General features: G+C 45.6%; 2 protein-coding genes across 6 annotated transcripts in view; one reads left to right on the top strand and one right to left on the bottom strand.

Moving 5' to 3' along the window:
* LOC117582818 (tubby-related protein 4) overlaps positions 1–22,010 on the bottom strand; it is a 29,387-nt gene that overhangs the window by 3,852 nt on the left and 3,525 nt on the right. For all 5 annotated transcript variants that reach the window (XM_034270859.1, XM_034270858.1, XM_034270860.1 and 2 more), the window contains exons 2-7: positions 17,131–17,356; positions 1,773–1,937; positions 1,251–1,710; positions 650–1,179; positions 363–591; positions 23–306 (exon numbers count right to left, since the gene is read on the bottom strand). In XM_034270859.1, coding sequence (XP_034126750.1) covers positions 23–306; positions 363–591; positions 650–1,179; positions 1,251–1,710; positions 1,773–1,937; positions 17,131–17,226 — 1,764 coding nt within the window. In that variant the 5' untranslated portion in view covers positions 17,227–17,356. The remainder of the gene's footprint in view (positions 1–22; positions 307–362; positions 592–649; positions 1,180–1,250; positions 1,711–1,772; positions 1,938–17,130; positions 17,357–22,010) is intronic.
* Positions 6,201–8,913, top strand: LOC117582825. The gene is made up of 4 exons (XM_034270876.1): positions 6,201–6,587; positions 7,623–8,052; positions 8,116–8,243; positions 8,297–8,913. Exons 1-4 carry the CDS (start codon positions 6,360–6,362, stop codon positions 8,777–8,779), a joined length of 1,269 nt encoding a protein of 422 aa, XP_034126767.1. The 5' UTR covers positions 6,201–6,359; the 3' UTR covers positions 8,780–8,913.

Genomic DNA, 22,010 nt, shown 5'->3' with positions numbered 1-22,010 from the left:
GACCACATTGGATGCCCCTTACCTCTGGCAGTGTATCGACGTAGGCCAGCTCATCCAGGCTGTCGGGATCATTGCCTCCAGCTCCGGCTGTTCCTCCTGCTGCGCCCACACGCTCGCCCGCCTGGTTTCGTCGCTTGGGACGCACTCGTTTCTTGCGCGGCGTCCTAGGCGAACCAAAGCGAGAGGAGCGCTCTTCATAGTCACTGTCCGAGGAGTCGGTGCGTCCGCTGTTGCCCGTTGTGGTGGACTGACCGGAGCTCGAGGAGCTCTTGGCCTCCGCGGAATATTGAAAGTACAAAGGAGCATCTAACAGAAGAGAAAATACAATTAATACTGAGGCAGAGAGGCGCACTTCCACTTACCATTCACTTGTGGATCGAAAATCACAAACTCCGGGCGTATCTTTGAGGTGCGTTTACCCTTGAGCAGCGGCACCAAGCCCCCCAAATACTCCAGGTAGAGCGTATAGCAGGTGCCCGAGCTCAGATTTGAGTCATCGTCATGCCGAATCATGGTGCAGTGCAGCCGCGTAGAGCAGAGCGGTGGTCGCGACACAAAGTCACGCAGCGACTTCAGATCAGGTACACAGCACTGCAATAAAGCAGCATCATAAATCACTGAAACAATTGCCAATAAATCCCTCACTCACTCGTATCGTTTGAGCAAACAGATTGCCAATGAGAGACTTAATCCTAGAAGGCAGCGGCAGCAGTGGCAGCAGCGTCTCGGAGCCGACACTCGCCTGTATCTCCAGCCGGCAGAGCAACTGCAGCGATGCCACCCGGCGCGACACCCAGGCAATGTGCACCTGCGTTCCGGTGGCAATAAACAGACGCTTGTCGTTGTGACCCCACGTAATGGCCGACACCGGGGCACTGCTGCAGGGTATATGCGCCTGATACAGACACGTTCCCGTTTCCGTATAGAACTTGACCAGATTCGTGTAGCTGGTGGGTGTGGTAAGCTCCTCCGATGGCTTCAGGCCATGATGACCATCCATGCCGGTGCGCAGGGTACCTGCCACGGCGAGCAGCTCGCGGGAATTGCTCCACTCCATGACCATGCCGAGGGTGCCGTTGAGGCAAGTGTTGATATGTGCGGGTGAGACGTCGTCAAACGACTTCAACAGATAAATATATCCATTCTGAAAGCTAACAGCCAGCACAAACGAACGTTTGGCTAACCGAAAATCAAAGAGAAAACAATTATTAGGAATCATCCGGAGATAGAGAAGATTCTCCCTCACTTACCCGCATTGGTAACGCCGGGCTCCGCTTCTTCGCCCTCTTCCATTTTGAACTTCTCGCAGGACCAGGCCATCGAGGTGATGGGCACATCGTTGGAGAGCTGCACCTGTGACACCATCGCTCCATGCACATCCATTACAATCACTTGGCCCTGGGTTGTGCCGAAATACACCTGCTGATCGTCGGGCGTCCAAATGCCGCAGGTAATGGTTGACTCGAGGTTCAGCATGGATGACCAGTAGCGCTGTCCAGCCACCGAGCCCACCAGCACGAAGCCATCCTGGTAGCAAATGAGGGCCATTCGTCCATCGTGCGACCAAGAGAAATGTGTGACTGGGGTGTTCCGATCGTTGATCAGCTCAATGGACCAGCGGCCCTCGTACTTGATCCACACAAAGATGATGCCTGAGCTGTCGCAGGAGGCCAACTTCTGGTACGGTTCATTCCACTTGACCAGAATGACCTGCCAAAGAAAGGGTTAGCTGAGAATTGATAGATGCTCCGGATACCGGATGCTCCACTTACATCCGATCGATGGCCGCGCAGATTGTAGTTGGTCCGCAGCGGATAGTCCATGTTTTTGCGGCAATGGGAGGTGGTAAATGTTACGCCCACAATGCCGCGCACATTGCCCGTGGCCAGCCATCCTTCCTGGTAGTAGTTGGTGCGATTCAACTTCCAGCCCTCATCCTGGAGACAAAGAAAAGAGCCAACAAAGGCGATGAGAACAGCATGTCCGCAACTGTTGGCAGATGTTTTTAAGCAGGCGCCAATTGCAAGTCAAGTGCTCTCGCTGGAGCCTGCTTCTCAAATGGATTTACCATCGCCGCTGGCGCTGGCCACCCCCATTCACACACATTTCCACAATCGACAGTTTGTGCCATTGCCGTTTGCCGTTGGCAGGGTAAATATGCTCCACTTTTGTGACTGCATCTACTTTGCACTTCTCAGCTCTCTCTCTCTGTCGCTGCTGCCTTCTTCTATTCCAAATAGCCAGGCTTTGGCCCTTTTACAGCCGCAGGACAGGCGGTTTTTACTCAAACAGTATGAAGTACCATGTAAATTGTAGTAGAATTGGGTGTGCGCGATATGCGAAGTCAGAACTGCTACTTATGTATGTATTTATGTAAATACATATGTAAATAGTATACATATATACATTTTTGCATACATATAATCAAAACTATACAGCAGAGAACTCAAAGTGAAAAAACTGCCAAAAAAAACCTAGCTTACCCCGAGCTCTTATTTCTCCCACCGATCTGAACAGCTTTTCTACCTGCTCTTTATGGGTTCTTTCTGTCTTGCGTTCGTTTGAACATGATCGAACACGCCTGCATCACCGCAACAACAACCATAAGAGACACATTTCGGTGTGTGGTGTAGTGAGTGAGAGAGAGCACTGCAGCTTGCGGTTTCGAGCTTGCGGTTTTGTACCTGCGGTTCTTGCTTGCGGTTCAACATGATCGAACATGTCTGTCTGACCACAACAACCATAAGAGACACATTTCGGTGTGTAGTGTACTGAGTGAGAGAGCGCCCTGTAGCTTGCGGTTGACAATAGCAACAATAAGAGAAGGAAAAAACAGACGAAAAATAGTCATACTTAGTCATAAGAGTAGTTCATGTATATATGTATATGCGCATAGTATGTTAATATGTACACACATATGTATGTACACATGTTTCCAAGGGAAATGTAAGAAATGTGATCTTTATGCATTCGTATATTGGAAAAATTCCTTAAGCTCTTGCTAACTTTTCAATTTCCAATTTCCTGAACATCAGCCATTCAATATCAACCTCAGGCTTTCTCTAGCATTTCAATTTGAAAGCAAGTCATTCAAATCTTAATTACACATCTGTTCTATTTTGTTCACTTTTGAAGAACTGACTGACTGACTATTCTGCATTGAAAATCCCCGTCTTCTGCTCAATGCAATTAAGGTGCAAAACAATCCTGGCAAACAATCCAATTAAGGCATACCTCAATCATCATTTCAAAAGTTTGCTCCCCCAAGCAAGCATCAGAACAGCAGTCGAGTCGAGTTTTCATTCTATAACTTTCTGTGAGCTTTCCCCTTCCCTTTTGCGGCTGCTCTTTCTATGCTGTTAGGTTTTCTTTGGTAAAACTCTTTGACTGTTTATCATCTGCAGGGGCAGCAGCAGATGCAGTCAACCGCGGCTCCTGATTCCGATGCAACCTTTGATTGTTGATTGTTTTGATGCCAGAAATGTGTAGCCTACATTATAGCGTTTGACTGGCATAAGCGCCTACAGAGCGAAAAACATTTCAATTTAAATGAAAATTCAGTGGCTTTCAGCATTTTCGGGGCTAATCCCCGACTAAGCCAAATGGGCATTTTTTTTGGGCAGTGGGAGTTGGGGAGCGGCGTCAAAATCCAATTTGCAAGAGGCATAAATTAAAATACCCGCAATCACAGCACAAAATTGTAATTTCCGCTTTTGGACGACCGGACCGAGCCGAACAGGACCAGTGGTCATTGGGCCCCAGAGGGAGGTGGACCTTTCATTGATTTCTGACCCGCCCATTGAGCATGTTAATTGCTTTATTAGCCCGATTGATTGATGTGCATATGCTCTGATGTCCGATGCCCAATGTCCCTGCAAATGGTAAATTCAATTATATAATTGCTGGTCTGCTTTCTGCTGGTCGCTGGGCCATTTGTGCGCACATTTCCGATTGCCGAGTGGCATCGACAGGCCGTTGAATGGCCTCATATTGCCATCATTATGACCAACGTTCTTACCCCTACCCACCATCAATACGAACCAACCCATTGGATAGCAATTATGAAAAGCCATTCAACGTTTCTTTGTAGAGTGTTGTTAACCTTTCATTGAACCACTTGAGCGGCAGCAGCGCCACACGGATGCTGACGGAATGCATTCGCATTCGAATTCCGATCGATTCGTGCTCTTGAGACACTTGAAACATTTTGGAATGCAATGGACGGATACACGAGCGAGCGAGTGTATTTTTGTGTATTTCTGCTTTTGCACTTTTGCATTTTAATAATGCACTAAAATGCAACTAAAATGTAAACGTTTATGGCATTCAAAATGCCTTTAATTGGAGCAGAGAGCATGCCACAGACTGCCAGTCATTTGGAATATTTGCGGCCCAGAAGTCAAGAGTGTGCTTAAAATTAACAAATTTGTTTAAATTCGCATTGGGGGAAATGCAATTTTCCATCATCAAATGCCATAATTTCATTTCATTTATGTAATAAAACATGAACCACAAGAAACATCAGGGGCATCCGCAGCAGGCGGAGGAGTCGCCCCCATCAATGTCAGAGCCAGCGACACGACGCGAAGGCGACTCGGAAGGCAAGGCGTTGACAGCCTCGCACTTTGGGCATGTCTTTGGCTTGTTAGTGGCTGTAGCTGTGCGCTGCCTGCTGTTGCCTGATGTCTAAGTGGCTACTTGTAAACTTGTTAACAGTTTTGCCAACGCCAGCATTCAACATCCGGCCTACATTCGTTTAGGAAACACTCAAATGTTGTGCAATCGCTCAGTCAGAAAGGAATAGTTAAATTTATGGCCACACAGGGTACACGGGTACAGAGCACAAACTATTATCGGATTGTCGCTGTGTCTGCATCTGATTGTGCTGCAGTTTCTGGTTGCAGTGGCATGCAGCACCAACAGCACTGGCTGGTGCTTTCCATAATTTATGTTTCTGCCATTTGGCACACGAAAATGCAGCCATGTTGCCGATGTTGCTGCCACTGCCATGCTCCATTTCAAATGCACCTCACACTCTCTCACACGCAGCATTTAATTAAAAACGAGGAAGGAACTTCAGGGAGATGAGACTTTAAGGTACCGTGTAGAGAATTCCGCATATTCATCTACGGCATTCCAGCAGGTATGTGACTGTTTCGATTACACGTGTCGTACGTCATGCGGCAGCGCCCCTCGGTGTTCCTTGTTGGAATAAGAGCAAGAACTTCTATGGTCTGTATGGCTCCATCATCAACACAAATCGAATATATCCCACAACTCCACAGTCTACCGTGCACACAAAATCATTTTTAATCCAAACACCTGACTGCCAGGCCAGTTTGTGCGGCACATTTTGGCCACACCCTGCCGCACTTGTGCGCATTAACCATAATTGCAATCCATTATGCATGGCCTCCCGCCACCCCACCCCTTGTGGCACATTCGCATTCGCATCCGCCTCGTTATCTTCATGACCCCAGCAGCATTAGAACCTGTAGCAGAACCAGGAGAAGCCATTCCCAGTATCTGTGTGGCTAATGGCCAAAGCTGCGGCTAAACGGACAAATAATGCAAAATGAGCATTTAATAAATTAAATATAAGCCCACAAAAACATGAAAGAATTAGAGAGGCATAAATTAACAATTTATAACAAACGTTTGCACAATTAGGCCAGAGAAAAATGTAACTCACGCGTAGAGTTCAGAGCATTCTTTGGGTCCATGAATAATTCAGTTCTGATCAATCAACAGCCCCCGTGTTTTGACAAAGTCAAAGAACTCTTTTGCACAAGACACACACGTTATTTATATATATACTCGTATTCTATAGATATATATTTTTCAGGCTATTTTTACGACTTTCGTTGGCCAATTTTAAACGCATTTCGAAAGGGTTGATGGGGCCTGGGAGTCGAGTTCCGACCGATATACGACAGGGGTCGTTGACAAGGAGTTCAAAGAGTTTCCCGCCTGGAATGATGGCCACATGATTTCAGGTCAAGTGCAGCAGCAGCAGCACGAGTAGCGGGAGGAAAAAGCCCAAACCAAATGGAGAAGAGAACTATTTTCCATGTTCCTCTAACGCTGCTCTGTAACATTCTCTCTCTCTATCTCTCTCTCTTTCCGTGTGGGGAAACGAAAGCGAAAACAGCGACCGATGGATCAGTCAACACTTGGAGCACATAGCAGCCCAGCGGACAGCAGTCGGCACTCGACTCAGCATTCTCATTTCACAGTTGCCAAAGTTCGTTTGCCGCGACGCGTTGCAAGATCTCTCGATCGTCTCGGGCCCGAGTGTTTGTTTCTAGAAATGTGCCACCAAAAATCAACCAACTAAATAGCAAAACAAAAAGGGAAAAATGTGTGCAAAAGTATTTTGTCTACTGCTGATCTTTGCCTCTCAGGCTCTACTCAGGGGCAGCGAGGCCAAGCGTTTCTTTGGCGTTGGCCAGCGCATTGAGGGGGATCAGCTGCTCCTCAAGGATGTCCAGCACTCGCGTCCTGCGGGCATAAGCGAGCAGCCACGTGTGATCTTCAACTACGAGATACCCGAGCCCATCACCTACATTGAAATCGTCTCAGAGGAAGTAAGTCCGGATATCAATTGCGAATGTACACAGTATAGAAGTGACCTCTCGGTGCTACGTTCGTTTGCATATTCCCCAGAGCCCAAAATAGAAACAAAAATTGTCGTTTTTTCGTCATTGCAGACGACAACAATATGTAGATGTGTGTGCGGTATATTTATATCCAGTATATGCGCCGCTGGGCCCACTGTTTACTAAATCTTTTTGGCATTTATTCTTCGGTACCTGGTACTTGTCGCGGTTGCAGGGGGTATATTACGATTGTGCAGGAATATGTAACAGGCAGAAATAGAGAAAGGAAACTTTGTATATTATATATGCCTTTTACTTGTGGATTTACTTTATGCCTATGAAAATGGGTCTTATACTCGTGATTTGCTCCTAAAATGAAATTAAATCAATGCCATACACATTTCTGTTTACTTTATAATATTCCTATCCAATATTCCACAAATTTCATATGGGATAGGTATCTGCCAGTCGTCACCCTCCCCCCCTCACTCAATATTTTGTTTATTTCTTTTGCCCTGAAATCAAATTGGATTATGAGCTGTGTGCTGTGCACCACGTAACAGATTTTGAACAGCTAATATACAAATATAATGGCATCTGTGGCCCGATAACTGAAAGTAATAATAATGCACTATAAGACATATATTTTAACGACTAGAAAAAAAATATGCCTTTAACTAATTAAAGGCTAGGAATGTACTGTCGAAAAATGTGGCAGTTTTGTGGCAATGCCAAAATGTCAAATGAGATTTGGTGGCTAATGAGACAGAGGCAGGGGCAGAAATGTACATAGGATTTCGCTTGTTATTTCTAGAATATATATCGTGAAAATTGTGCTAAATGCATTTTCTTAAGTCAATTATGACGTGAGCTTTTCGCAAGAAAATACACAGAAATATACGCAGCCGAGTGTAAACATCTCGGAAATTGTGGCAGTCGCTGATGGATGTGGACATGCCTGATTGACTCCAACCCAAAGTGGATTGAGTGTCTGATCTCGTTGCCTCCCTTCCTCCATTTCAGAACATATACGCAGAGGTGAAGTTCAGCTACACAGATCATCTGGTTGTGGGCATGATCAGCGTTTTGGGCACCAAACAGAGCCATGAAGATACGCTGCCCACGCCTGCCTTCGATGTGACCATTTTGATATTTGGCTTCAATCACACCATTTTGAATGTCAATCCATCGCTGCTGATCAATCGCGATCGACAGTTCGAAGGTGAGATGCAGCCCTACGAGGACTATGAAGAGGATGAGGATGATGGCGAGTTCGGGCAGGTGAGCAAAGAGCTGACAGAGCTCTATGATAATATCAAGCGCGATGCCCTGGAGGTGGATATCGATGAGGAAGACGACGAAATGGAAACAGATACGGAGGGCCCAGGCTCTACCACCAGTTTGGAGTTTGATAATATCGATAAGGTCATTGAAATTGGTCACAGGCAGCCGGGTAAGGGATTGCTACTTAGTCATGAATTAGATGATCCTTTAGAATACTTTTTTTGCTTCCCAGGTGATCAATTGGTGTACGAAACCTTTCAGACGTCCCCTAATGAATCCTCTGTGGAAACCAACCACACGGTGGTCTTCTACTACGTCGACAGCGATTCCATAACCTACGTGAAGTTTGTCATCTTTGGGGTTAGTGAATGCCAGAGTTCCCTTTGCCTGGTTTAACTCTTCTTTTGCTTCAGCATTATTCGGACAGAAGCAACACGGATCCCAACTATTTGCCACCTGTGGCAGAGTACAGCCATTACTCCAGTTGCACTCTCAAGGCTGTCATCACGGACTTTAGCACCGTCTCCCTGTTCGTTCAGATGTTTGTCTACGGCTACAGGGCCCACGAGGCGCCAGAGACATACGAGCCCTTTCTGCCGCCTCCCCACTGGCAGCGGCCTACGGATGCGCCGCCACTGACACCACTGCAACGCATGCAACTGCTGATAATGACGGGCAAGGCCACCACTGCCGCTGCACCGTCACACATGTCCGATGACGACGAGGAGGAAGATGACCGAAAGATGCAACCCGAGGATATGCACTTCACGAGGACACGTGCCGACGGTCAGACAGAGGATGACAAGACGAATGCGGCACTGCCGCAGCTCGATCGTGGCAGCTGGGCGCTGATGTGGCTGCTGCTGTTGATCCTGCAGCGGCAGCAGCAGCAGTAGAACGGAGCAGAGAGGTGCGCAGGGGAGTTATTAGTTAAACCATTGAAAGCTTTATGAGTAGACTTTAGTCGCAACATTCTTTGTATTGTATTTTATGAAATAAACTTCTGGTCCAAGCCAAGCAAAAGTGCCCCCCTTCCTGGTGCCTCACTGGGCGACCTAAACAAATTGAAAAAGTTGCCACACAAAAGTAGGTCATGGCGCCGCCTGACCCCACCAACGACTTGCCACAACCCACATTCAGAGCCAGAAAACCACACACATATTAAGACACACTCACCCCTGCCCTGCACTGCCCTGCCCTGCCCAGCCCAGCCTTTGGCCATAAAAGAACTCCCTTGGCAAATTATCTGCGTCGGCGGTGGTTGATTTGGCATTGGGAAAACAAAAGGAAAAACTGTGCAACCAAAACCAACTGACGACAGCAGAGCAGACCAGAGCCACGAACCCATCCTGACCGAATGTGTGTGTTTGTGTCTCTCTGTGTGCTTATTTGCTTGGACATTAAGTCAGAGAAAGAGCAAGACAGAGAGAGACCCAAATGTGTCCTTTGCAAAGGCAATTTATGTGCCTTGTATTTTGTTTCCAAAAAAAAAACGAACAACTGCAGAGGGAAAATGTAAATGAAAATAGAACAGCAGCAAGGAACGAACACAGCAAATAATCCTTTAAGCATTCAAAAGTTGAGAACAATTTACGAGTTCCAATATTTGGGATGTGGCTTTAGCTCTTTTCTGTTCCATGTTCTGCTCTGTTGCCAGTTCTGTGGCTGTCAAAGAAATCTAATAACTTTTATTTCAATTTCCGGCAAGCATGTCCAGCGGTCTTTTGCCTTTGTCTCATGTCTTTTGCAGATGAAAAAGGCTACCTGCAGCTAGACTCCGGAGGTGGCCTGACATTCCGGCATAGCGCCTGCAACAGAAAGAGTAAAATATGTCACAGCACAGTCTCAACACTCACACAAAGGCCAGCTCAGAGTGTAATGCATATAGAGACGGAGCGTGTAGTCCAGCCAGAGGACTGGACATGTGAGTGAATGACTGCAACGGAGATGGAAACTTTTACCACAGCAGACACACCATTGGGGGGAGCTGGCAGCAATATTTATGTTCCCATTTACAGCTGAAATTTCAACAGAAGAGATGCGGTTCCGGAACAGCCAACAGCTTGGACAGAAATTGAAAAAGTACCGAGTACGGTGGGGTACTCCTCGTATTACACAAAAAGTTTTTATCCTTCAGACATATAATTCTGGCATTATACAGGACATACTGGCAGTGTGTGTCTGTGTGCGCGTCTAGGCGTGGCATTGTAAGCCATAAGGGATAAGCAGCGCACAAGTGTTCTCCAACCCAACCCAACCCAATCCAACCCAACCCTTACCCAAGCCCAGTCCGAGCCAAGCCCCGACATAAGGGGTGACGTGAGCTTTTGTCAATAACTTAATAACTTAAAATATGGTTTAATGCTCACGTAACAACATTTTGCCACTTGTGCCACGAGCACAAACACATACACACCCACAGTCCACGGTTGGTGTGAAAGGGCTTCTCAACAGACTGAGATACAGCCAGAGACTGAGAGAACCTTTTGGGGAAGGTGGCTTAAGGGTCTCATCGCCGCCTTTCTCTTTCCCCTTACCCAGGCCCTGTCAAAGCCAAGGAAATCGTGTAAAGGCAGACCAGGGCCAAAGCTAGAGCCAGACCCACCAGACAATGCCAATGCCAATGGCAATACGAATTCGGAAAGGGAATGGGAATACTGGCAACTTTTTTATGGGTGTGCGGTGCAGCGCCTTACAGCTGCTTGCTGTCTCCATGTGGCGGCTCCTTTTCTGTGACTTACATGTGTACAAGGATATATGTACATATGAGCAAGGATACACCGCATACGATAGGAAAGCATAGATATATCCGTGTGCCTTTCGCCTTCTGGCTGTGCGCACACGTGTTCCTACCGTTTGATCCTTTTTTAATGCCCGCCCAAAACGTTGTATCGATTTTTATACATTTATTTCTCTTCTCTGTTCTCTTTCTGGTTTGTAATGTTATGCTTTTGCCCCTTGGCTGCCTTTTCAAATTTAAAAATGATTAAAATTACAGTGCGTTTCACGGAAATAAATAAAGTGCTGGAGCATTTATTCTATCTTTAAGCGAAGCGATTTTGCTGGCTGCCTGAAAAGGGGAAAACTACGTCTATCAAGTCTCTAAGGAGCAAAAGAAACGAAACCCATGTCAAAAGTTAACAGAGCAGCAAGAATATAAATATAATCAATAATGTTTGCCAAAGTGTTGGGTCGTTCATTTTAAATGAAACAAAATATGAAATGAGATTAAATGATAGGAAGGGGCATTCTAGCTGCCTTTAGAAGTAAATTATGTATGGGTTTAAGGTGGTATTATATCATTGCAAAACACTTGAAAAAAGTTTACAAAACACACAGAAAAGCGCTCTTGAAATTGGTGCCCACTAATTTGGGAGACACGAGCACACAGTCATTTTTTAATGGCATTTACTCTTACTTAAGTACAGGGTAAATTTCAAGCGTTTGCTCATTATTTATCAAGAAAATAATTTATTTATATTTTATTTGATTTGCAAACTTTATTTACTCTTAAACCAAACATGAATGCACTTTTCATATGCAAGTCTCAGCCATTATTTGAATTTCGCCCTTGTTTTATAGGCCTGAACCGCACAGTATTTCTTTATATTTACCATTACCACAATTTATTGTTTGAGGGCAGTCGCTTCAGTGCATCCTTTCTGCTTCTCTTCTTTGCATAAAGCCTACATAGGGCCCATGGCGAACGAGGGAACGGCCCGGCCCTTTCTCCGCTTCTGTGTGTGTTTTTTGGGGGCAAGAGATGGAGACAAAACTCAACTCATTAGCGTGTTGCTAGTCCTCCAGTTGTTGCACTCCACAGATGGGAGAGGCAGGAGTACAGAGGCCCCGCTTTTGCCTGACAATGGGAACATTGGGCGTGGCATGTGTGGCACATGGTGTGGTGTGGGGTGTCTGGCTGACTGGTTGCTGCTGCATTTGAATTTGCATTTTATTAAATTTCAAAAGCTCTTCTCACATGTAGCCCGTCCACACAGCCAGCCCAACCCAGCCACCCATCCATCCATCCATCCATCCAACCACTCGACGGCTCACCTGAAGAGGCGGCGGCGGGGTCCATTGTTAGACAGGTGGCAGTGGCATATGGGTGGCAGGGACTGGGCAGGGACTCTGACTGGGGGATTTGATGATGGCGAGTGCAAAGGTTGCACACATTGCATATTTATGCACTTAATAACGCATTTTAGCATGCTCAAGTGCAACTCATCTTTTGTAACATTACAGAGAGGAAAACAGAGGGGCGAATGTGGAGAATGGGAACGTCTCACAGAAAGACCAAGGGGGCAGCAAAATCTCACAGAAAATGCCAAAGCAAAAAGGGAGAACAAAGTGAAATGAGTTTCCTCTGATTCTGAATGTGTCTCTCTATCTCTAGCAGTGAGAAGAGAAGATGAGCAACAGAAATGATGTGTTCGTTCTCCTGTCTGTTGCTGACAAATGGAGCATGAGAGAATCGCAGCTGACATCCATCCTCAAAATGGATGCATTCTGCATCCTCGAACTCTGGAGCTGCTTTCATTGTGTGGATGGGTGGCTGGATGGATGGCTGGATGGATGGATGGATGCACAAATGGAATCCAAATTAAAGTGCATTCAAGAACTCATTCCAGGACAGGACTCACATTGGACTCACTCGCGTATGTATATTGAAACAATTAAAAGCAACGAGAAGCTCGAATTGAAATTACTTTTGGTTCTCTGCCTGAAATAGTTCGTGCTTATGCAATCACAATGGACGAGGTTCGGTTGCATAATTGATTGATTGATGCAGCATGCAACAATTGAAGGGAAATGTTGGTTAGCCTCCTGGCAGGGCTGCGGCAACAGCAGCTGTCTATGCGGTCAATCGCATACAATTGTTGGCAGAAGTTGCCGTGTGGCCGTGTGGCAGGAGAGGCACATAGAAAAACCACAAATCCTGGGACGTGGCTCTCGATCGAAGCCAATGCAAACAAACAGAATGCTGGGTAAACCAATCAATGACACAACTGAAAGCCACAACGTCAACCAAGTGTGAAGACCGGGGCGTGGAAAGTCGATGGCTGAGAGTGCAGATGGCTATTGGGAATGATTGGGCCGTGCATGTGGTTGGTTTTCTATATTGTAGTCTCCAGGGATGTACATGCAATGCCATGCACTGCAGCAAAAAGGGGTTCGGTTATTAGGTAACAGTTTTTGGAATGCAAAAGGCAATTGCCCAAAGTTTGAGGGAACTTTTCTCTGTTTGTCCAAGTCTAATAGTTTTCTCTCAGTGCAACTCCTGGCCACATTAAATTACAGTTGTTAGTCAGCGACAGGGCCAGGAGAGTGCCAAGAACAAACAATCGAAGTGCAGCAGCACAGGACAGGACTCTCAGACTTGAACCAATGGATGGATGGTTGGCTGCCTCGTTCCATTGTTTGGGTTTGCAGTCCTCGTTGGTTGTTTCTCTCTCGCTCTGGCACCACTTAAAGGAAGGCGAGAGCATCAGTCCAAGACCGAGACGTTGGCCCTGTGCTTTGCTCCTTAATTGAAACTGTCAGCGGCAGGCCTTGGCCAAAAGACATGGCCATAAATCAGTTGCAGAGCCCGAAGCGCCACTAAGCCAAGTTTATTTCAAAATGTTGCCCCGTGCCTAAACAATTAAAAAGTTTTCAATTAACTCGCAGGCACAGAACACAGAACACAGCCAAATTGGCACTTGTAATCGGCACCTGTTCAACAAGCGTAACCAAACGTAACATGCTCTGAGGGGCTGATGGGGCAGAAGGCTGTTGTTGCCAGGGGCTTTTTCCCTGTTTAAATAAGCCCAGATTGAGTGTGGGTGGTGGGACAGGGCTTGAGTGTGGGACACACTACTACAGGCAGGCACGTAATACATTTATTACGCGTGAGCACGCCGTTCCCCTTGTCAACGTGCGTGTGTGCGTGTGTGCGTACACAGAGAGAAAAGAAAGAGATTTGTGCTCAAAATTAAGCATTGCTATTGGCATTCCCGTGTTTAAATCTGTGGTTTGATGGTTTTAACAAACCCAAAACTGTCACAGATATTTCAAAATATCTCCTGGTTTCTCTCAGTGTATTTCTGTTCCGAGTAAATGAGTTTTCGGCAAGAGCAAGCCCACATTTCGTTGCATACTTTCAGGGCTGATGTCGCTGCCTGCCTGCTGCCGTTTCTGATGAAAGTTGGACCAAACTTAAGCTTTAAAGCAAACCAAAATGACATGAATCTCTACAGATGTAGAGAGCCAGCTTCGCTTGCATACAATAAAAGCATGGAGGCGTATCGAAAGGTGGCAACAGCTCGGCATTTTTATGAACGCCACGAAATGAACTACAAACACGCACCAACAGAGCACCAAAAGCAAAGAGCAGCGTTGAAGTTTCTCTGTGTTTTCTGTGCGCAGGCGGTTACTATGGGAATATTGCACAATGTACTTGGTACATAGGGATAATGGTCTCCTGCACATAATTAGCCACTGCGACTGCGACTAGCCAGGAGCGGCATTCAAGTGGTTTTGTGGTCACTGGCCAACAGTCGGGCACTCAACTGCTGTCGTCGCCGTCTGGGCACAAAGATTGAAAAGAACTCACTTATTTTTTACTGCTCGTAATTAAAACTGTGCAAAAAGCGTAAAAAAAAAAGTTGAAACGGATTGTCCTCTGTCCTCTCTGTGTGTGGCAGTGCAAGAGCCAGTGGCAGTGGCAGTTTCAAATATTAATGATGTTAAGCTCTCCTCGACTGCTAATGACGCTGCTTCCCTTTGGCGCTGACTTCATCAGCCAAGTTGCCAAGTTAATTACGCTAAGTGAACCATTTCAGCCAGGCCATCATCACCATCAGCAACAGCATCCAACATTCAGGAGCGTCTTAAGCTTCAGTTTCAATTTCATCTTCAGCTTTTCCTTTGCTCAAATGTTATTCTTTTTGTGCATTATTTGAAACTTTTGCACAAGCAAAAGACACATACAAAAGTTACAGCATACTTCTGCGCTTGGCATAAATATGCAAAGTAGATTCCAACTCGACTCGACTTGAGTTTCTTCTTGTGTTGGCAGTTTAAATGTCATTTGGCCAGAGGTACGACTGAAAATGTCTCGATAATAGATTGCTTCTTAGACGCTACGTTTCGTAATTACAAGATCATTGTTAGACCCAGTTGCCAGAAGGTGGCAGCAGAAATTATAATCAAATTTGTGTTCGGAAATCTTCCCAAACCCAAAAGGAAGCCAAGAAAAGGCTCTGAGTTCCAGAAATCTCTTAATCCAAATTTCGTTTGAATATTTTGTTAATTCATTTTGATTCTTTACAAGTTACAGCTAAATTATTCCCCTGAAACGCACTGGTCTTCCTCCCAATCACAATAATGGCAACAAATTAAGGAAAAGTAGAATGTTTTCCCATACCCTACTTAACGTTTTCACACATTATTGTCATTAGAATTTATTTGTTATGGATTCTGCATAATGTAATGGCCTTCAAGCACTAGAGAGGAAATTATGACGTGTAGGAAAGGAAAGTCCCCTTGGAAACATGCCTCAAATATATATTTGTGGACATGTGTGCGATGTGCATACAAGAAAAATCCAAGAGAGAGTATTGCTATTAAATTTCCATTTACGATTTGAGCTGTGCGCTTGTCCTTGTCCGCTGGCATGTCAATTTGTGAGTACAACCCTTGGGATGGCAAACGAAGCAGAAGACTCTGGCCAAACGATGGAAATGAAAATGGAAATGTCTATGCAGAGTCGTGGTATATGGTATATCCTTCTGCATATGACAGACTCCACTGCAGGAGAGCAGCTTTGTCTTTGATTCTGACACAAGCTGTAAGGATGGATATCCACTCGAAGGACGTTGTTGTTCTATGGCCAATAAATCAGAGACCACGCGATGACGCACCACTCCCCCGCAGCACCGTTCCACCACTCCATCATCAATATTCTATTAATGGCGACGCAGTTGTTAAAATATTATGATTCCCCGGCAAATTGGACACTCTCGAGAGTATTTTCTCGCTTGTTTTAATATGCAGATGATTTATTGGCAGTGGAAAGGGAAATGAGGCCAACTCCCCAATGAACGGCTGGTCGTGGGGTTGGACAGAAAAAAGGGGAAAATTCTACCATCGAGATAGCGGAGGGGGTGGGAGAAGTGCTTATCGCTGGTAAATTGCTGCCAGGGCGTAACAAGGAATTAAGCTTGTGGCTTAGCGCACTTGCAACACACCACTCACAATCGGAATGGCAATGGCAATGGCAATGGAAATGGAAACGGGAAATGAGGAAATCGCAAGAGCACGCGTCTGCCTCACTCTGACAAACCTCGACACGTGTCCCGTGGCCGCACTTATACAGACACCCCACTTCGATGCCCAGAGAGTCATACACGAGTGTTGAAAACGAAATTGAAAACTGTTAAATAAATCGCAAAACGAGTTTATGGGCGACGCAACATAGAAAAGAAACCAGATACAGGGAGACGGACAGAACTCCAAAGATCCACTTGAGGCTGCTTCAGTTGCTGCTTCGTGGGCCAATTTTCACTTAACTTTAATTTTGCGCTACAAAACACAGAAGAGCCATCATAGAAGGAGCAGAACCTTCAGTGTGGGTGCAGAACCAACAGATAGGCAACTGGAAAAGAAGGACTGTAACGGTAGGAGGCTATGAGGAGGTTACAGCTGGAGAGCTGTAGCTGGAGAATGCACGTGGAGGATAGCGAAAGACAGACGTGATTGGATTTTTATATTCAATATAAAAAGGATTATATGGCATTTGTTGTGCAAGCATTGAAAGTTCATAATGATTGGAAAAGTTACGGCCCATCCACTCAGACAGTCAACCACCGTAACACCGTACAAGCACCTTTCTCTTTTATTCCCCAATCCCCATAAAACCAACCAATCGATTGCCTCCCATGGAGGTGGGGAGGTTGGCATGTAAAATCAATTTGAAGCCTGAAAAGCGTAGGGCCAACGTAACCAGAAATTAATGCAATGTTGTGCACATTAGGGAATACAACCTGTACAAGCACATGAGTCAGGGTTAGAGCTAAGGCGCCTCCCTTCTTAATAGTTTAAAATGCCCCACGGCTTAATGGACATGGTTCAGTATTTATTGAATTAATATTGAACCCCTTAGAAGAAGGACAAATGAGTCCGGACACATAGGGGGGAAGAATGACAGTTTGGACCGCACAGCTAATGGCTTTGGGTCGGAAATGGGAGGGGCAGCAGCACTTACCTCGGGTATATCATCTGGCACCTTTCCCATCCATGATAGCGAGAGTATCGTGCAGTCGCATTTTGTGTTGATGTTCCGCTCGAAATGTAAATGCATTTTATGTCCCCAGCTAAATCCAATGTCCCACTAGTGGTTGGTTGTCCTCCGGTTGTTGTTCTACGCTTGTTCTCTGCCTGTATGTAGTTGTTGTTGTCTTCTGCACGGATTCAAGCCACACACATGTTGCCTACAAGAGAAAGAGAGAACGACAGAGAGAAGAGGAAGATAAATGGGAGTCATTGGGGGAGGGTAAAGTTTCATTATCGTCTGGTATAACATGCCAATAACTAATTTACGATGAAAGCCAAATGGAGTGGCTGTTGCCACCGCTGTTCTGCTGCTTCCTTATCAGCCCCAGACACACATACGCCTCGCACTCGCCCTGCGGCTCTTTGTACGGGGATTTGTATAGATGGACGTCGACTGATGATGGGGTGTTTGGGGGCATATGCTAGCCATCCCGGAACCCCAATATGATATATCAACTATGTGCATCTCCCACTACCCCTTTAGGGCACATAATTTGAAGCACACTTTCCAGGGCACGCTAATTGGTATTAGTGGCCGAGTGGTGCTCTGCCGTGCTGTGTCCTATCTTCCTCTGGCAAGACCAAATAACCTGAATAGCCCCACGGATAACCCACTCCTCTCACACTGGCACATGGCACATAAAAATGCTTTCTAGCAAATGGTTTTACGTACACATAGAACACACACACAGACAGACACCCAGAGAGCCAAAAAGTTGTGCGTTTGCCTCCCGATCTAAAATAATAAACGAGAAAGAAAGCAAAAAAAAAGATGCACAGAATATGATATATAAAACTGGGAGAGCAAAAAAAAGTTGTGTCGAGAGCTTCGTCCTTTTGTGTGTACATTTTCTCCTCATTTAAATAATTTAAAAAGTTTTCAGGCAAAAACTCAACCGAGTCGAGTGGCAGACAGGCACGCAGAAGAGCACAGAGCTGAGGACAAAGGCAGTACGAATGATATTTTATTGTGTGGCGAATAAAGTATATCCTGTAAGGCCGAAAAATGTTACAATTAAGGGAATTTTCCATGGAGATTTTTATAAAAATTAGAGATAGAGAAACGGAAAAGTCTCTGCCATTACAACTATAATAAATACAAAATAATTTCTTTACTTTTAGGGGTTTTATCTAGCATAATTTCTGAATATCGATTCAAAGAATTGACCCTCTTTATCTAGGATATCACAATCCTATGCAGCAGGCTAAAGCCAAGAGCACTGCTCGTAGAGAGTACGACAATGTTTCAAATTATGTCTGAATAATTGATATGGCTTGCTGCTGGATGGATGGATGGATGAATGAATGCCTGACGGCTATGTTCTCTACTGTCTGCTGTCTGTCGTTTGGTGCCTGCCTAAACTGCTTGACTCTATCTGGCTTCTGGCTTTATGTAGTACAATATTTTTGGTCTAACTGGCAGCAAGTCAACATTTGTCTTTGCCGAGGCAATGCCTCCGGCCGAGAGCACACGCATTCGCTTCAATTAGGTCGTGTGCTTTGTATGATTGAATTTGTCATGTGATACACAATTTTTGATTGCATATACGCCCCCGAGGGTGGGCCGTCATCAACAAAGAAAGATTCCATTGACTCTGGTTCGCAGACAGAGAGAGAATAAAACTAATGGAATCTCTATAAGCGGGAAACCTTTTTGGCTGCTTAAATATTGATAAAAAGCCAACTACATTTCGTTATAAATGGAAGAGTGTAAAATTCCTTTGAATTCCACTTCAAAAACCAGAGACAGACACGAGACGAGACTGCCTCCAAGAGAGAGTGAGAGAGAGGGGCAGTAGCAGAGTAGCCGTGTGGCAGGTTAGCAGTCGGGCGAGTGGAATGCATTGTCGAGTAGTTCTCGAGATGAATGATTGCACATTTGCCCCAGGCCATATTTTTGGTACGTGTTACTTTTGCCACTCTGCCGCACACACAGACTGGCTTTGTTTGGCTGCCTTTTTAAATTGTGCAACGTGCCACACTTTACAAGGCAACCCGACTACCACCACCTGACATGCCACTCGCTTCCACTCCGCCATTCGCCATTTGCTCCGCTCTCCGCTTTTATGCGATATTGAGCACTTTTCAGCACCGTGCGGTTCACGGCCGTCATAAGGCTGCAAAAAACAACGAAAATACACCGAAGCACTGCCAGCCAGCAATGCTGTCGAAATGCCAGTCAAAGGATTCGGTGGGTCGGTCTGTGCAGGTGGGCCAATGGACATGACAGTAGCGTCGACGGCCGAGACATCATGAAATATGCATTTAACCATCAACAATGGTTTGAGTCCTGCCAAAGGCAAAGCCTTTTATGCCGTGATATCAACGTGTAATAACCAAAATAGCTCAGCGCTTGAACGCTGCCCAAGCCAAAAGCAAATGTCAATAGCGGTTTTTATTGATTTAACGTTCAAATTAAATGCAGTGAAAGGTTTTGCACAAGTGCAGTCGAGGCCAAATTGCAACTTGTAACTGTAGGAAAAAGTACGAAAAACTACAGGAATTTGCATTACAATGCAGTTTCAAAACAGGTAAAGAACATAACTCGAAATTATTTCGAACACATAAATATCAATTTTAATTTGGGTCATTTCACACCGAACTCACTGAGAACTCTTAATTGAATTATCTACAATTTCTCAGGAATTTATCACGCCTTCCACACCATCAAGTTGCCGTGCAAGAAATGGCCAACATTCCAGAGAGTTTCAAGTGTAAAATCAATTAAAATCCGTTTAAGACAAAACAAATAACAATTGCAGATGTTAAATGAATATTTCCTAGGCCATTAGGCTCCAGCAATAGTCATTTTCGTGTACCTCACACCTCACACTCGTAAGAAACAGAGGCTCTGTGTGTGTGGCACGAGGCAAGGATTTGTTTTCGGCTTTGCCATTAAAAGTTAATTATGTGGAAGGAAGCAGAACAGAACTGAAAGACAGACAAACACTGAAAGACGCGGAGGGTAAGTTTAGTTGCTTGTTAGTTTGGATTTCTCCCCTCCCTTTTGCTGCAATTAAGCTGCCGCCCAAAATGGGATTGCGTATACGCTTTATTGTACGCAAGTTGGCTCCTACGCTCCACTTCTAAGGCGCTTAACTACAACTACAGTCGGTCGGCCGGTGGCAACTTTTGATCTTTTGCGCTTGTGAGCGCACCCACCCGCCTTCCCAGTTTTATGAGGCACACATTTTCTAAGTAAATGTTCTGCTTGGCCCCCACTTAATCCGCGCCGAAATCATGATTTACTTTTTATCCCTCGCGCATGTCCTGCCATCATGTCTGGGAATTAATTGCCGCAATTTGCGGGCACAGGATAGGACAGCGCAGCGCAGCACAGCACAGGACAACATTTAAATGCGAGTGCACGCATTTGTTTTATTTGCCAAAGCTTTTCATTTACCTAAAAGGCACTGGCCATTGTTTTAGTATTTTTGTTGTAGGGAAATGCCCTTGAACCGCTTGCAGCCAACCAGCTCTCTCGTTCTCGCTCTGTCTCTCTCTCTCTCTTTCTGTCGTAGTATAATGAAAACGCAGTGAGGCATGCAACAAGACCTGCCACAAAGTACAGCAGAAGGAAGGAACAACTTTGTGCCCGTTTCGAGCGTAGGCCCCTGCGCCAGGGCCACTTCGTGCTGTCGTGGCCACAAGAAAATGTATTATTTAGTAGCATTTATCGGGAAAGGATCTAAGGTCTGCTTTGGTTTTGGTTTTGGGTTCCGCATAATTATGTATGTATGTATGCCGCAGAACTCGTATTGGTGCTTTGTTCTGTGCCGCATGCCACGCAACCAACGAGATTGAAACAAGTTCAAAGCACACTCTTGGCTCTGCTTCTCCCCTGATTTTGATAGGGGCCGCGGGCGGCCACAGGACACCCAAGTAATTGCCTGGAGTTCCACTCACTGTGTTGCCACTGCCCATGGGGCATTCGCTTTAATTAGCCGCACGCCAGCGAGCACAAGAAATGCGTTCGAAGCCGAGGACAAACAAATCAGAGGGGAAAACGAGAAAGAATATTACATGTGCTTGATATTTCGACTAGTATAGAAGGTTACCCGATACATGCTGAGAGCAGATTTAATTTCCAAAAAGATTACCAAAACAATACTTAATTTAATGTGGTATTTTCCTCTACTTACACCGATTCTGGAGACGCAACAACTATTGTAGTACATGCATTTAATTGGCAAGTTTTTCCTTTGGCTTCTTGTGGGGGTTTGGGCTTATGACCCACCCAATTGTGTACGCCCCAAGCAACCCGTATTCCCATTGTACGACAGCCTCCCCCGTTAGTCTCTCATTGAAAACCAAAATACAAGGAAAAGCAATAAAATTTTGCATAAATGATGAAATAAATGACAAGCCAAGAAAAGCAACATTGACAAATACTCTGGCATCGAAGGAGAATGACACAGAGCAAGAGGGAGCACCGCAGCACAGAGCAAGAGAGAGAGAGAGAGAGAGCGGTAAGGAAGCGGAGAGAGAGTCACCGACTGAGAGTGTGGTTGTGGCAGTGCTGGTGTGAGAGAGAAAAACAGCTCTTTGGGGTTCTGGGAACCGTTAAATGTACGAGCATATTGTGTGTGTGTGTGTGTGTGTGTGTGCACTGAGCTTTAATGGGGAGCGGCGGCAATGGGAGAACGGGACTCTATACGGAACGATGGCACTGGGGAAATGCCATATAAAAGCTGACGGGCGGCGGCTCTCCTTCCTTTTCATCCTTCAATTTTTTCCCAGTGTTGCTGCTGTTGTTGTAACTGCTGCTTGTTTATTGACTTGATGCGGGCGGGGCGCTACCGAACCCCCCCC

Source organism: Drosophila guanche, unplaced genomic scaffold (assembly GCF_900245975.1).
Source record: "Drosophila guanche unplaced genomic scaffold, DGUA_6, whole genome shotgun sequence".
Lineage (NCBI taxonomy): Eukaryota > Metazoa > Arthropoda > Insecta > Diptera > Drosophilidae > Drosophila > Drosophila guanche.
This window is presented reverse-complemented; position numbering and strand designations above follow the sequence as displayed.

What these genes read in the sequence shown, in the direction of transcription:
- LOC117582825 (XM_034270876.1), top strand. Translation starts at nt 6,360, where the DNA reads ATGTGTGCAAAAGTATTTTGTCTACTGCTGATCTTTGCCTCTCAGGCT. An exon ending in AATTGGTCACAGGCAGCCGG is followed by an intron (nt 8,053 to 8,115) that starts GTAAGGGATTGC and finishes TTTGCTTCCCAG; the next exon opens with GTGATCAATTGGTGTACGAA. An exon ending in TGAAGTTTGTCATCTTTGGG is followed by an intron (nt 8,244 to 8,296) that starts GTTAGTGAATGC and finishes CTTTTGCTTCAG; the next exon opens with CATTATTCGGACAGAAGCAA.